The 16426-nt window shown below is 39.2% G+C and overlaps 2 protein-coding genes across 7 annotated transcripts in view; both read right to left on the reverse strand.

Moving 5' to 3' along the window:
* The window catches only part of LOC120900174 (solute carrier organic anion transporter family member 4A1), a 58419-nt gene extending 56889 nt beyond the window's left edge, over nt 1-1530 (reverse strand). For 3 of the 6 annotated variants that reach the window (XM_040306835.1, XM_040306830.1, XM_040306831.1), the window contains exon 1: nt 1368-1530. The gene's annotated coding sequence lies outside the window, so the exon portion shown is untranslated. Of the gene's footprint in view, nt 1-1230 lie in introns of all 6 variants that reach the window. The other 3 variants (XM_040306833.1, XM_040306832.1, XM_040306834.1) reach the window with 3 other exon arrangements.
* A 1818-nt stretch (nt 1531-3348) lies between these two features.
* LOC120903680 (solute carrier organic anion transporter family member 4A1) overlaps nt 3349-16426 on the reverse strand; it is a 49197-nt gene continuing 36119 nt past the window's right edge. The window contains exons 4-8 of the mRNA XM_040313246.1: nt 15800-16004; nt 11840-11942; nt 7171-7550; nt 4271-5051; nt 3349-4182 (exon numbers count right to left, since the gene is read on the reverse strand). Coding sequence (XP_040169180.1) covers nt 3984-4182; nt 4271-5051; nt 7171-7550; nt 11840-11942; nt 15800-16004 — 1668 coding nt within the window. The 3' untranslated portion in view covers nt 3349-3983. The remainder of the gene's footprint in view (nt 4183-4270; nt 5052-7170; nt 7551-11839; nt 11943-15799; nt 16005-16426) is intronic.

Below are 16426 nucleotides of genomic sequence, written 5' to 3' on the forward strand. Positions count from 1 at the left end.
ACACACCAACACCAACAGTTGCAATCAAACATGCGATAGATGGAACCGAACAAAAAACTAACATAAAAGCAAACCCAACACCACAAAGCTAATCCTTTTTGGGTGTGCTATGTTTAATTGCTCGCGATAAAACAGGTCCCATAAAGAGTCTTGCATTGATTGTTGTTCCGTTTTTAGTTTTGTTAGATATCAAATAAATTTTATGTTATTTAATCGACTTTTTGGGATTTTTCTCTTCATAACACTACATTACATTAAAACGTTTCTAAATTTCTTTTACATAAAACTAAAATTATTTGCATACTCTCCTAGCTTCTGTTACAACCACCACTAGCAAAACTGCATTGCCCCCACGGCACACATCCAACTCGGTCTTACTCGGTGGTGTCCCGGGACAACAATCAGCTGTGCTGTGTGCTATGGCTACCGGTGTTGGGGTGCTGCTGCTGTGATTATGAAACATGACCGTGGCGGCCCTCCCATTCCTTTCGCCCTTGTCACCCCGATAGAGCACATGCACAGAACGACCAAAATAGACGACGATGGCTGTGGTGTGTGCACACCACACTAGTCCTTGGTGACATATTCGAAGAAAATCGATCATCGATGGAATCAGGTATAGAAAAACAAAAGGCACGAATGAAACTACAAAAGGTGTAAAACGCAGCGGCACACTTTGTTGCTCTCGCGGGAGCATATGCTCCTGACTGCGCCAACCAGTCGGAAAGGTGCATTTTCGTCTTGCTTGAGTGCCTAGTTGTTGGACACTATGTTGGGAAAGAGTGAGGAAGCTTTAGGAATAGCGTGGTGTGCGACACAACAAACAAGGCTCACAAGCAGATAAAGAACAACAAATACAGGGGACAAGATAAAAGGGGTTAAGATACTTGTGTGTTTGTGTGGTGTTTGGTGGTGAGCAGAATTTGTATTATTTCTCGTATTTTTTTTCTACAATTTTAATTTCTGAACAAAAACCTTCCAGCTTTCGTTCAATTTTAGAAAGCAGTAAATTATTGATGAACATCACTTGCATTGCTGTTGCATTTCTTCTCTTCTATGCACTGTGCAGTTGGCCAAAAACGGAGAAAAAAATAGATTTTCTCACAACATTGCACCAATATCGTCAGTTATCTTAAAACGCAGCATAAGAAATCATATTCGACGGAAAAAAGGAGACACACACACACACAGACATTTCACCAGCATTCGCTAAACAAAACATTCACACACTCATGGCGACACATCTTTCCTGCTTTGGTTGGTCTGCAGCAGCTCCGAAATAGCAGAACTGTTTCACCTCAATATTTGCCACTTTTGATCGATTAGATTGCAATATTTTCGCCATTTCAATACGACAACACACTTACACACAAGTTACGTAACGTAAATTAAGTACATTTTTGATGATTTCGTAGAAAATTTTCACTTTGCTCTCAACACGGGAGCGCACAGACACGTCCGACCGTCGCAGAGGAAACCCGATTTTTGACAGCGATCCTGACGTACACGTACACACAAGCTCTGCACGCTGTGTGGTCAATTTCTTTCAGCATAGAAAGCTGAAGGCACGCACACACCGATACGGTTGACGGAACGCGCGCGTTCCCCTGTAACAAATGTAAAGCAGCGTTTATACGGGGTGACAGTCTGCTTTCCATCGGCTGCTAGTCTAGTTTGCAGGTTTGTGTGTTTCAAAGGTACAGTTGGAAGTTAAAAGGTTGGAAATTAGAACAGATGATTGTTAAATGAGCAATTTTGTTTTTCGTTAAATGTTCGTTTAGGAAAAGAAAGGAATAAAACAGAGCTTTATGCTATTATTGTTAACATATAATTCGAAATAAAAATAAAGAACGTTAGAGAGCAATAGTATGGCATAAAATTTGTTTACGCAAAACGCACAAAATTTGTCATTATACGCATGCGCTATCGTACGGGATCGAGCACAGTAGCGTTTTCGCGTGTAGCGGATTGTTTCTTTCAGCCATAGCTACCTCGTAAACAACTCAATTATTAACGTGCCAACTAGTGAACTACCCAACTAGAAAAGACTCAACCAGGTTGGTTATACTGTATTTGCATGTGTCGCTTATGATGATTTGGTGGCCTGTGTTTTATGTTACTGAATACACTTTCATTTATGACCGAATAAACAAATTAAAGGAACTCTGTTCTTAGAAATACCTTGGAAGTTTTTTTTATTTAACAAGTTTCTCTTTTATGCGACCGTTCTCGTCAATGGATGATTTGAGACTAACTAAATGAATCGATCGTTCCTACATATATTAAACTCTACTTCGATCACACAGCTACTTCGTTTACACAAATTTTCATTAAATTTATAATAGTTTCTACGTCTGTATTTCTCTCTGGATTTCCCTTTCATTAGCTCTCTCTCTCTCTCTCTCTCTCTCTCTCTCTCTCTATCTCTCTCTCTTTCTCTCTCTTATTCTTTGCTCTCTATTTCTTTGCTGTCCAACTCACAGTTGAGCACGTCGTAGATACATGTCCTCGTCAATAAGTATTCTCCAGAATGCTCGTTCCTTGGCTACAGCATCCCTACCAAGAAGACACCTGATTTCCCACATGATGTAGTCTCTGATTTCACTGCTGGCCTCGTAGTTTGAATGAACGACCATTCAAATATGTATTTATGAATATATAGATAAATAATAATAATATCAATTTCTCTACCGCCTCAACTCATCAGCTTGGGGGAAAAGAACTTTAACCCCTTCAAAGTTCTACCCGAGCAGTGCTTGGGCTGTCCTTATAGGATTCCTAAAAAATGTTCAAATTTCGTTTATGTTCAAACACGTTCAAGCTCAAAAATTCAAATAAATTTTAAAAACTATTAACGTATTTGCTCATAAAAGTGCTTTAAAATCAAGAAGTGATTATTTGTTATGAGGTTTGCTATGTGAACTCGTCGCAAAATGTTACAGTAACAAGGAAACGTGACTTCTAATTTGTGGCTACATAAAATTTGTATTGAACAAATAAACTTAAATAAATAAAACGACTTCAGATAAAATAAAAAAAATCTCGACTATTCTGGCAGGAATAGTTCCAGCGATACAGTCTCGTGTATGCGCACCTTTATCATACACACAAAGCGCCATCTATTGTACGCTAGCAAAAGCTATAAGTATTCAAATTCGGTAAATCGGTTTGGTAAAAAGGCTATCGCACGTGTTTCTTTTGTTTTGGCATAAACGTTGAGATTCTAGAACTGTCGTTTCGGATTACTGTTTCCAAATACAATTTCGAATTAGCTTTCAATAACCTACCGTCCACAAAATATTAAAATACCATCGGAAAGTCATCGATTCAACATTGTACATTTATACAACATTTCAACCAATTTCCTAGTTCAAGGGTTTCAGTTTATTCAAATGACCTCTTACACACTATATAGAGTCTACAAGTTTGGTTTTTTGGCAGTACATACATATCCATTATTCCTATAAAACTGGTCATTATCAGTGCAGGGTTATGACATATCGAAGACAAAATGACTAAATACAAAAAAAAACTGAGCGGCAACGGCTCTTAATACAGCTTCAGTCACAATCCTGAGAATCATTGGACGATACAGAGAAAGAGAACACAACAAAAGGAAAAGCTACTACGCTACGACTGTGAAACAACATCAACGATTCTGGAATCGATCCCACCGAGCCGGCTACTAAACTGCTACACCTTTTCTAACTGACTGGAACTTACTTTAAACCGCTGCACGAAGCGCGCTCTACGCTATATGATTATTAATGTTAATTTTACATGATATTTTGTGTGTGTGAATGTGAGAACCATTTGCCTTAAATATCAATTAATGGGAATGCGCGGGAAAACGTACAAACAAACACGACTATTATGACACTTAAGAGTACTGTTTGTTGTATGACTTTAGAGCAATGGTGTTGCACAAAAAAGCTGCATGTTGAGATTGAGCATATCTGGTCGGTCATCGTTTGATTACGCGCTCAATACTTTTCCATCGCGGCAGGATTAATATGCCCGTTCGATGGCACCTTCTGTTGGCTTGTCGTGTTGTCCGTCTGCTTTTGATGCGTCGCCGTATCGCCGTTGGTGATCGTTTTGGGCGGGATGTAGTAGAACCAGGCGCCGAAGAAGAACAGTATCGAGCACGCCTTACCGATCAGTGCCAGCAGTAGCATGTATCTGCGTAGAAAATAGAGAGAAGAAAGTTTGCTTAGCAATGGGCTGATAACACGGCTGGCGCGACACCGCGCACACACACACTGCTTACTTGCTCATGAACGCGTTATCGTAAACCAAACACGCGCCGTGATCATCACAGCTCGACTCCTGCCACAAGATGCACGTTTCGTCGATCAGCCGGCCAAAGATCATCGGCGCAGGGATGGTACCAAGCACGCGCACCTTAATCCACTGTATCCCCAGCGCGAACGAGCGCTGATCGTCGTGCACGCACCGGAGCGTCGCCGACAGGGCCGGCATCGTCGCCAGGAAGGTGAAAAACATCACCAAAAAGCAAAGCATCACAAAGATCCACAGATGGTCGCACCGCGATTGGCACATCGTGTTGACGGCATCGTAGCTGCCGCCACCGTACAGCGCACTCTGCTCGCCGTGGAACGTCGCGTTGATGCACGTGCAGTCCCGGTACACTTTGGCGTTCTCGAGATTGATCTCCTCGCTGCACCCGGCATGGCACGGGGAGTAGTACATGATGCCGTCCGCTCCACAGATCGGTTCGTAGTTCCGTCGGCTGCAGGCACAGCGGTCGTTGCACGCGTTGTCTAGATTTTTCGGCAGATAGTAGAGATCGCGCGGTTCCGTCGAGCGGGCGTACGGGGTGTCGAGGTTTTCGTGCGGAAAGTAGGGAGCGGTAACGCCGGCAAACGTGAGGTTTGGACAGGAGAGGAAAAAGCATACGGTAAATAGGGCGGCGAAAATCGTCGCAAAGAGACAGAATTTGATGATGCCCGAGCAGGAGAGGTGTAGCTTTTTCACCAGATAGCCGCCCAGGAACGTTCCACCACCGCCTGCGGGTACGGTAATGATGCCTGGAAAATTGGAAGCAAAAAGAGATAGAGCGAGTTAGATTGGACTAAGACAATTATTGGATATTAGGTTTCGATGAAGAAGTCCCTAAATCCCCAACAGCTTCTAGTTTCAGCAACAAACAGCTCGACATAGTCAACGTATCATTAAAATCTGCTTAATTTATAACGCTGTTTAGTGCAGTGGAATTTCTTCTTTCTATGTAGTCAAATCATTCACAGCATATTGAAATAGATCTTACGTGAAAATAATTTTTTGGAAGATCGTTCTATCGTACGAACTTGTGTTGAAATCCAAAGCAAAAGAGGTGTAAACGTACAATGACCACCATTTTCAGTTATCCCTATTGAACTTTATGTCAGTTTAGAGTTACAAAAAAACTATTACTACACTGCAATATCAGGAAACAGTACAAGAGATGAATTTATGAAGATTAATGCAGATAAGATGAAATTTTGGATTGTATCAGAACAAGGACCAGTTGGTCGAATGTGAATAAACAAAAGTCAGCGCTCAATAAGTAAAGTAAATAAATAGAAATTAAGTTCAACGAGTTAAACGACCCTAATATGAATGTATTTCAAACAAAAATTAACTCCCAACTTCATAAAAAAATTGTGAATCAGCGAATGCTAGGTAATGTTAAGTAAGGACTCTAGATCAGTGGTCTCTAACCTGTGGTCTGTGGACCACTTTTGGACAGTGGCGTCAATAGACGTGGTCCGCGAAATAATTTATTTTTGAAAAAGAAAAGCTTATTACTTTACATTTCGTACATTTTTTTCCTCACAATCAAGATTAAATTTTCAATAGGCTGTCTAGAATAAGATATAAACATATCAAAAACATTGAACTAATTTAAAAAAAAGGTCCTCAATGGATAAGGGCCGCGGCAAATGTATTTTCAAAGCCAAGTGGTCCACGATCCTAAAAAGGTTGAAAAGAATGGAAGAAACTCGTGAGACTAATTTATTAATATATGATAAAAATTGAAAAAGTGTAAAAGCACACCTCATATTGCACACAATTACACGAATCTTGTACTTCTTCTAAAAATCATTGGAGCTTTCAAAATTTGCTGAATTAATCTGACGATTTTATCGTGTTTTTACATGTACACTATATTTTAATGAGTCACATGGTATAAGTCGAACGTTACTATTTGGTATTATTTAAAAATCTTTTACTTCTAACAAGCTCGAAGAATACACATAAAGTTAGTGAGTCATATTCAGTCAAAACATTGTAAGAGGTCCTCAAGAAATCTAATAAAAGCAAATATAAATTCTACAAAAACAAAAAAAGCCAAATTCTCATGAGAAACTCTGTATTGAAAAAGAAATTCAAATGAGCAATTTGAAGGTTACAATTTTGAAAACAAATACTGGTAAAATAATACAGAGTTTTCCAAGCCACTTTCGAATGTGCACATAATAAGTCACCGCCTCCAGGATATTTTTCAACAGCGTGTATTTGCTTCATAGCGAATTTTCAGTTTTTACACATGATTTTCTACACATCACAAAGAACTGTGTCAAACTCAATCCAGCTTACATGGTTTTCCAAGTCACTTTCGAATGTGCACATAATTATTCAACACATCCAAGATGTTTTTCAACAGCTATCAAATAGTTTATGTGCTTCAAAAAGAAATTTCACTTTTAACATGTGATTTTCAACACATCAAAAAGAACTGCCAAACTCAATCCAGCTTGAGGCGTGTTGAATTTCATGCTGAAGAAATTAAAAATTATGATGATGAAAATGAAATATCAGATAGGTACAGATTAACATGTTGCACGCGGAGAATAACAACGTTTACATTCGACACTGGCTTGGATAACCCTGTAAGCTACATCAATTCAACAGGCTTCTTCAATATTAACAAGCATTCGTATGTAACGTTATCATCTAACATTATGATATTTGCTTGATTAACTTAATAAACGACTAATTTTACTCTTAATAAACCAACAGGTAGAACACGCATAACACAAAACTACAAATGATTCAATAGATATCTCCCCTCAATGTAATAAATCATAAATACATTCCGACGTACAATAAGAAATGAATCCTCCCTACTAAATACTATTGACATTCCAAACCGATCACACTTACCCATCAGCAGCGCGGACCAGACCGCCGTCACGCTGAACTGGTTCTCGATCAGCTTCGGCAGAAACACGGCAAACCCGGATATGACCAGCCCCTCCGATGCCCCGGCCAGATTCAGGAAGAAAAACGTCGGATTGCGTAGCAACGCGAGCAGCGCCCGCGGAATCTGCTTGATCTTGGTGAACGTTTCCTGGCTCCGCTCACCGTCCCCGTCGTCACCGCCCCGGTGAGCTTCCGACACTTTCTGCAGCTTCTCCGAGCCGGGCAGGGCGGGCGGATAGGCTAGGATCGGGACGGCCAGCAGCAAACAGAACGCTGCCATGAAAACGAACCCAATCCACCAGGCCCCCACCCATACCTTGCTGTGGGGCGTTAGACCGAGCCTGTCCGAAAGAGAGAGCAAGAAGAGGGAGTTAGTACGAGAGAAATTTACAGCGGAAGCCACAAAAAATAACAGGGAAAAGGTTAATAAATAGAATAATATAGTACTACATCCACCACGTGATCCTGCAGGTTGGGGTGGTTGGGTGTGAGAAAAACTAACGGTGCGGGCAGGCATCGGTACAAGTGCGTGTTTTTCCGTCGGTTAGGTTGTGCAGATACGGATAAAAACTCCATTTTAATGGCGGATATCCTCAATGGTGGCGTTCTACTACACCTTCAACCCAGGGACACATTGTTCCGGACATTCCAGAGCTGTCTCTCTCTCTCCCTAGTAGTCACGTTGTTGTCAGGGGTTTCTTTTTTCACACCCACAGTTACGATGGTTACAATCGTAGTTACCGTTGCAATTGTTCGGGAGCGAGCGCGCGTAACACGGACACAACACAAGGACGATGCCACAAGGACAATGCTTCAGCACGGTTCTAAATGGCAATATTGGAACCGTGTGGGTGTGTGTGTGTGTGTGTGTGTGTGTGTGCGTGTGTAAGTGGGAGTTGTTCGGCCCGTTCCGAGTCGCTGGACCCTGGGCCCCGTTCGTTTATAAGCTTAGTTTTGTTCTCTCTACTGCACAAAATGACCGTATGGGACTTTTTACCAAATCTCACCGGCATCCCAAACTATCTACCAACAGTACGTCATCTACTGAAAAAGGGCGAAAAAATGGAAAACTCACAGGAGAAAAGACAATTAAAAAATGATAAATGCACACACTCAGCGCACAAACGGACAAACGCGGGACTGTGTTGTTGTTCTATGCAGGGTGCCATAGAAATGGCTTCCCCGTGTCTGCTAGGATCAACTGACTGGTTTTGTCCTTTACCCAATCCATTCCTCTTGCTCACACACGCGCGGCAGTGTGCATTCACGCGCGAAACAAACCCATTCGCGCGCGGTTTCGGTGACGTTTTCCATTCATTAAAATCAACTTTTCCCATGGATTACAAATGGGATTTTGGTTTGCTGTGGGGTTGGCCGCGCTGCCTGCTTTTTTGGGGTTCATTTATCGATCAATTGTTTCAGCTTGCAGCAAGTGCACACGAAACGCAGCGTTTAAAATGCAGCGTACTGGCAACATTCGACCGAGTAATGCGGAGGAGTGAGTAAGGGGCCCCCTTTGCAATATAGTATCAGGGGGATGCATTTGTGTGTGTGTGTGTGTGTGTGTGTGTGTATTTTTTTTTTTCATTTCTCAAGTGTCGAGCGTTAATTAAGACCACAGGTGATCATCAATCATTCGCGGGGAGAATCGATCGCAGCCAGGCAATTTATCTTCTAACGCGCGGAAAAACGATTAAAATCCGTTTAACAAATGTATTTGCAGTGGAATTGTGTCATTGGCTGTGGCGTATGGGCAGGAGAGACACACAGTTCATTTAAAAATTAGCCACGTCAATTCAACACGTTTCGGAAAACGGATTTTAAAATGCGATATTTGTTAAAGTAAAGGCAGTTTCAATGCTGCATTCTATTTTGGATTTATTTTACCTTCAAATGCATTGTAAATTACATTTTTATTCATTTTTATCATATGATTGGTTGTTTTTTATTATTTAAAGCAGACAAAATCTCTGTAAATATAAAAAAGTTGAGTTAAGCTCTTTCAAACATGATTTGGCATACAAAATAGTTCATTGATGAATTAAAACGTTGAAAATATTTTTTTACAAATTTTCAATTTTTTGCGTTTCAAAGTTTTGTCGAATACAATAACTTAAAAATGAAAAACCGATTATTAGAATATAATATTAAAATAAGGTATCAAAGAGTATGTTATAAGAGTTATCAAAAAATAAGGTAAGGTAAATAAGGTATAAAAGAGTATGTTATAAGAGTTATCAAAAAATTATTATAAATAATATTAATAAAAATAATAATAACAATAATAATAATCATAATAATAATAATTAAAATAATAATAATAATAATAATAATAATAATAATAATAATAACAATAATAATAATCATAATAATAATAATTAAAATAATAATAATAATAATAATAATAATAATAATAATAATAATAATAATAATAATAATAATAATAATAATAATAATAATAATAATAATAATAAAAATAATAATAATAATAATAATAACAAAAATAATAATAATGATAACAATAAACATAATAAAAATAATAATAAGAATAATAAAAAATTTAAAGAAACAATAATAAAACATAATAATACAATTTATACTCATAATGATCAAAAAGCGAATAAAAAATAATAAAGTTAAAAAAATATTAAATAAAGTTTTGTAAACATTATATAAAAATAAACATTCGCACACTTACAAACATTTTTTGAACATAACAATATACTGAATCTATGCAAGCAAACTAGAAATTTCAATAAAATATACGAACACATGTTAGCCAAATCAAAATTCCGTCTTTTGAAAAAGATGAGAAATTATATTTAATCTAAATAAAAGGGACTAAATATAATAAAACATGTCAAAGCTTAAATCTAGAAATAAACAATTAAAGATGAGCATTAATGTAAATAAAAGAATAAAATAATATTTTAAAAGAATTGTAAAATACAATAACAACATATATAATAAAAAGTAGTACAATATTTAAAGAAAATGCAACAGCGCAAACATTTGCAATATGTAGAACATAAAAAAATCCTAGCTAGTTTTTTTGCATGTCCTTTCTGCATGCTCTCAGTATATCGCCCCTAAACAGAGTAACAGACTATGCAAAAATGCTTATTACCTTTTCCGCAGCATAACGAATTGCTTATAATGGAAATGCTGCGAGAAAAGTATCTAGAGCTGAGCTGTACGAACACTCGGGCGGGCCTCACACCTGTAACATCACCACCAACGGCTATATAGTTTGTGGTGGAAGGTTGATATATTTTCCCGGAACAACATACACCGCACAACAGCAACAGCGTTGTCGACCGTAACACAATTTACTCGCAAACGCCAATGCACTGGCATGAACCTGGAACCTGGTGGAAGATCGATCATTCCATCCCGTGGTTGGTGTATGTGGCAGCCAGTCGATTTTTTTCGTTGCCTCGAGCCAACTGGTGCTGTGCTATGACACGAACAGGAAGCAACAGGATGAGGGATTCTTCTTAGCTTATACCCCCGTTGGCAGTTTAGATATAAGAAGGTGAGAGAAAGGTTTTGAATGTTTGTATATTTTTTTAGAGTAAAATTGTTGATTTTATCATAAAGCAATGCACTGATCTTGACATCTTATTTTATTTTGCTATATTTTGTGCATCATTAAAGACCTAAATTGTTAAGAGGCAAAAAACGGCATTTTTCTATTCGCCACATTTTATCACCACATTCGTAAAGCGTGTCAGACGTAGTATAGCTGCCGATTCGCTGGCCCAAATTTCATTCTTTCCGTCCCTACTCGCTCACTAACGTTCGACGAGCAGGATGACGCCAGTCATTATGATTTCTGAAGGAAATGAACCATTTCCCCCCATGCAACGCCCGTAATGAGTCCAATGAGCTCCGCTGCCGGCATATTACCCTTCGTCTCTTCGCATCTGCACCACCAGCATCACTATTCGGGGTTCGTGCTTTATTGCGACGCACTAGCATCACACTGCATTTTTCGATGTGCCGTGTTGCGCGTTACAGATTCCTGGCAATTTTTCGGACGATAAAGCCTCCGAACAATCTCCATGGTCTTCTCAGACAGGGAGGAAAATAACGTGCGACGATACGGATCAACTGCAAGATGTTACCTTGTCTGTGGTAAGGTGTTAGGTGTAGACTAGGTGGTGCTTTAATAAATCTGTCATGCCTTCCCCAAAGAGGTCGCACATGTCTGGCCAAACAATGGGTTTTGCACCCTGCACCAACTATCTTTTTTGGACCGCGTACGTGCAAGACAACAACCCAAAAATGCTCATATCACCACACTAAACGGACGATAAATGCGGTACGATCCAAGGGATGAATTTTCCACGTAATTTGAATTTATTAATATTAGATGCAACACGTTGAGCATGTGCTATGTTTGTGGTTGTTTTTTTTCTTGCAGGGGGAAAAAGGGAAAATTCATAGCACATTTGTGGCTGTGAACTATTAGGGAAAGAGGGAACACCGGGATGTGAATGTGCATATCGATAATGATGGATGAGCTTGCAAACAAGCAGATTAAAAGCAGATCAGTCTTTCGATCCGTATGAATATTTTTACTCGCTTTAAAGAAAAACGCTTAGCGCCGGAATGGTGAGAAACTTACGTGGTAGCATCGACGACGAACATATCGGTGTAGAAGAGCAGCAGCTGGCCTCCGATGACATAGCCGGCAGCCGGTCCAACCACCGCCATCGTGTAGTAAATGCCTGTAAATGGGAAAGATGACACGTTAGAAGGAAACATCGTTTTTGCGAGGGTGGAAAAAGGGGAGTTATTATTTAAATTATTCATAAGCAGGCTTGGAAGATGGGAAAATAATGATAAACACTTTTTTAAAAGGACAGGATGTTAAAATTTATTAACAAAAACTATATTATCAATTTTTTTAAAGTAAGTAAAAAATAATCCCCATTTCAATTCATAAAATACGGTCACCTTTTGCTCCATTTTCTGGCCCATCCGATTTTTCCCAACCCTCACCAATCATATTTCGAAGTTGAAAGGGACACACAATTGTTCTTCAATTTCGGGCGGAGCCTTCAAAACCTTCAATCAAAAATCAATCAAACTCCACTGGCACTATGAGAGCGCGCATAATGCACGTTGTTATTGTTCCTTTTATCTCTCCGCCCTGACTCACTTTGTCACTAACCAGATTTACGCCAGCCAAGCGACACCGTAGTAGTGAGATGAAAAAATAGCTGCAAAGACAAATCTAATCAATCGACAAACGGTCCTACAACCAAGTGCACAAATTATAGCCAGTATCCACCCCACCACTACTACTTAAGCATCGGGATATGGTTTCAGCAGAAAAATCACAACCCAATCCATCAGCGGGAGATGCCAGCCTGTTTTACCCAATCATTCACCCAATGCATACGATTGAAATTCGATCTATTCGTACGTACAAAAGCCAACCTCAATTGGTTGGGTTCCGTTGATAATGGGCCCCCAGGTCCGAACAGTCCGTTGGAGGTGAGGAAAAAAATTGATGTGAAATTTTCCACCCCAAAGCACAAGTGCAGCTGCGTCAAATAGGACATTTAAAGAGTTGAGCGCCTCTATGTTGCGGTGCAACTCAGGGAAAAAATCATTGTGCCGATTGAAGATTAAAGATAGTGTTGTGTTGTGAGCAATTGGACGGGCGATACAAATATGGAAATTGAAAGTTTTATATGAAAGAAGTTGTTTGTTTTGATAATTTTAAATATTATAGAACATGATTGCAGGGATTTTTGTTTGTTTGCCATAAGTCTAAATTACTAAAAAAAAAAGAGAAATAATACAAAGGATCCTGGCTTCGTAATTAACCATCTTGAGGCTACATAATAGAGCTAGATGAGCATGAACACCAAAAATCTTCTTCTTCTTAGGCACTACACAACCTTTGTCGATGAAGGTCTGCCTGTATCACTAGTAAGGTTGGCTTTCAGTGACTTATTGATTTACCCATAGCACAATAGTCAGTCCGACGTACGGGAGCATGGACCATTTGGGCCTTGAAACCATTACAGGCATGTTGTAAAGTCGTACGAGTTGACGACAGTACCACCAGACCGGCCCCACTAACATTCAAAACGTTTAAAACGACTTTCTTGGATGGTTGGTATACGACCTAACTGTAGTTGTCACACAACCGTCTTCAAAAGATCTGCCTAGTGATCTATTGTTTCATGTCGAACAGTAAAGAAAGAAAATAATACCATTGTTGGGTTTACTAAACCTTCTTTTTAAACTTCTGTAAAAACTACGGTGAAGAACAAATGCCAAGTCTGATAAGCGCATTAAGCTACAACGTGACACTAAGAAACAATATCCTGTAGTGGTCATTGCCGTAGAATATGAACAGTAAAATACGAGAGACAACATCAGTTCTTGTCCTGTGTAAAGTTAGATTTATCAATGCTTATTACAATCGTTGCCACCTAATTTTGGCTCTAAGGCATCATTTTTTGACAGTGCGTATCAATTTTTGCCTCTAAGACATCAATTTTTGACAGTACGCATCAATTTTGACTCTAACGCTCCTATTCTTGTCTGTAAGCCATCAATTTTTGACTCTTGTAGGAATCATGATAATTTTACAAGGTGTTTTAGCACATTATTAACAAATGTAATTTTAAATCACATAAACAATACAAAAACCGTGTAGTTTCTTTTTTTTTGAGAAAAAATAATGAAATTTTATAAATTCTAGAACCGTTGTTTACACCTACATGCCAAATTCTTCACTCTGTTAAACCTTCCACTATAGTTTCCACAGTAAAAAACGTTAAATTTTGTAAATAGAGCGATTGACTCACAATAAAAAATTGATGCCTTAGAGACAAAAATTGATGCGCACTGTCAACAATTGATGCCTTCGAGGCAAAAATTGTGATATGCTGTCAAAAATTGGTGCTTTTGTGACAAAAATAGGTGAGTTAGAGTCAAAATTTAGCGGATACGACTTTAACGTTAGATTCCGAGATAGATTTAATGTCGATAACCATGCCAAATGGTCCGGATCAGGTGAAGCGAGACCTGTCGGAAATCGGGTGGCTACATGGCTGAATTGAACAAAGTTCTCTATTTTTGGTTACAACGTTTTCTTTTGAAAATGATCGGTCTTTATGACGTATTGAATCTCTTTACTAGGAGAATCTAATCATGATGAGACTTAGTTTCTAGTACATAAATGAATTCTCCGTAGAACTACGTAGTTGGTATTGGTCATTATCGGGACAAGGAATCTTATTGTTTACTCCAAAATATTATGTGATCTTGACTGTCGATAGTTTATTAATATTCCATTAATTTGCAAATCAGGAATTGAGTTTTACATGTAATATATTTCTTAGGGCAGTCACGAAGTTTTCTTTAATCGTTATAATTTCCTCAATTAGTCTATGCGTTGGGAAAAAGTTCTTGATACGTGAACGAATCAATACAGCTTTAATTTTTCCAATAAATAAAAGCCGTATTACTTACCCAAAGTTGTATGATAACAAAAATCCGTAGTCTATAGTACCTTCGAGCCTTTCTCTTCTCTGTTGTTTAGCTTCTACAGTGAAATTTGTTTTGATACTCATTTTATGCAAAAACTTTGCTGTGTTATGTTTTTTTTTTCTCTGGGTTATCTTCTTTATGTCAATCTTGTTCCATAAAACTGCATCACGATATGCTTTCTTTGCCCTTCTTTCGTACTTCCAGCGGGGGTTACAGGAAACCGTTTTGACGCACCATTTCACACAGGGTTAATAAAAGGATGCTAATAAAATTATGATGAAGATGTACGCATTTTTATCACCCTTCAGATCACGATGACCCCCTTTTTCACTACCAATATTCCCAAACGTTTGCCCAGTTCGCAAGTGTGTGCTGTTCCACGCCAAACACAAAGACTCGAGCTCAGGGAAACCCTCCTACTGTCTTCGAGAAAGTAGAATCCACAATAATATGGAGGGTTTGGTCCTTCGCTGCGACAATAGCCACCCACCTCGATCCCGGATGATGTTAGAGGAAGGAGGAATTTCTTCCCTACCGCTTCCCGAAAAATAAGAAGGCATGATTTTATTTGTACGCCCTCTGCCACCCTTCCATATTCTCAGCGTGTCCCTCTCCCTTAGATCGTCGTTTAATTTCACAATCAGATGATTTATTTTGACAGAAGTGATTGCAAAATATTTTGATCCTCCTTCAACGGTGGCTGCTACTGCTGCTGCACCTCAGAGAAGGGGCGACAGCAGAAGTGTGTCGCAAAGATTATACGGTGAGTAATTTATGGTGTTCATTTGCGAATAGCTTACAACAGTGGTTGGCCTCCGACACCGACCACCTCCCGGGGAAGGTTGCCCAATGTAGGCCACCGTTGCGATGGAAAAGCACAAACAAAGAGAAAGAAGCCTCTAAGGAGAGAGGGGCGCAGACCGATGCATGGTGTGGCATATTTTAAACTGCGTATGCAACCATTTGCCCGCCTTTGCATTGGTTTGGCGCTTTGTACTTATATTTATGGGCCGTATATGGGACATACAGCTACACATATTCATCTAATTTACACCACCAGAACAATACTCACCCAAATACACGGAAGACATCTTCTTCGAGACGTTCTCGTCGATGTAGGTAACGCCGAGGGTGTAGAGTGGCGATGCACCCGCACCGAGCAGCAGCTGGGCGGTAAAGAAGAACCACACATTCCACGACAAGTTTTCACTGTCCGATGTCGGGCCTTGTCCACCGTTTGCCAGCGGCGATACTGTGTCATGGTTGCAACCGACCAGCTAAAAGGGAAGGGATTAAACAGGAAGGGAAAAGCAGGAAGTCAGATACATGCCAACAAGCAGCACAGTTAAAGAGAAAAAGGAACTTATTCCTTCATACATCCGGTAACAGTACATTGCCAGGGTGTACCAGGTGAATAGAGCCAGTCGGATCTGCCCGGCAGGGAAACATGTCGACAAAGTGTGCTTTTTTGCTACCTAATTACTGAATGCTTTTGAGTTACTATTCTTGTCAATAGTCTTAAAATGAGATGAAGAACACTATTGGATTTGTGTACGGAAATGGTAGTTAAGACAATAATAGTACATATTGATGAAAACAATGATATTTATAAAACACATGCGATTGTAAATCAAAACTTATAATTTTAATGTGAGAAAAACAATCAAGGAAAAATAAATAAATAAAGTAAAATAATTGT

The sequence above is a fragment of the Anopheles arabiensis genome, chromosome 3 (genome assembly GCF_016920715.1).
Source record: "Anopheles arabiensis isolate DONGOLA chromosome 3, AaraD3, whole genome shotgun sequence".
In the NCBI taxonomy this organism is placed as follows: domain Eukaryota; kingdom Metazoa; phylum Arthropoda; class Insecta; order Diptera; family Culicidae; genus Anopheles; species Anopheles arabiensis.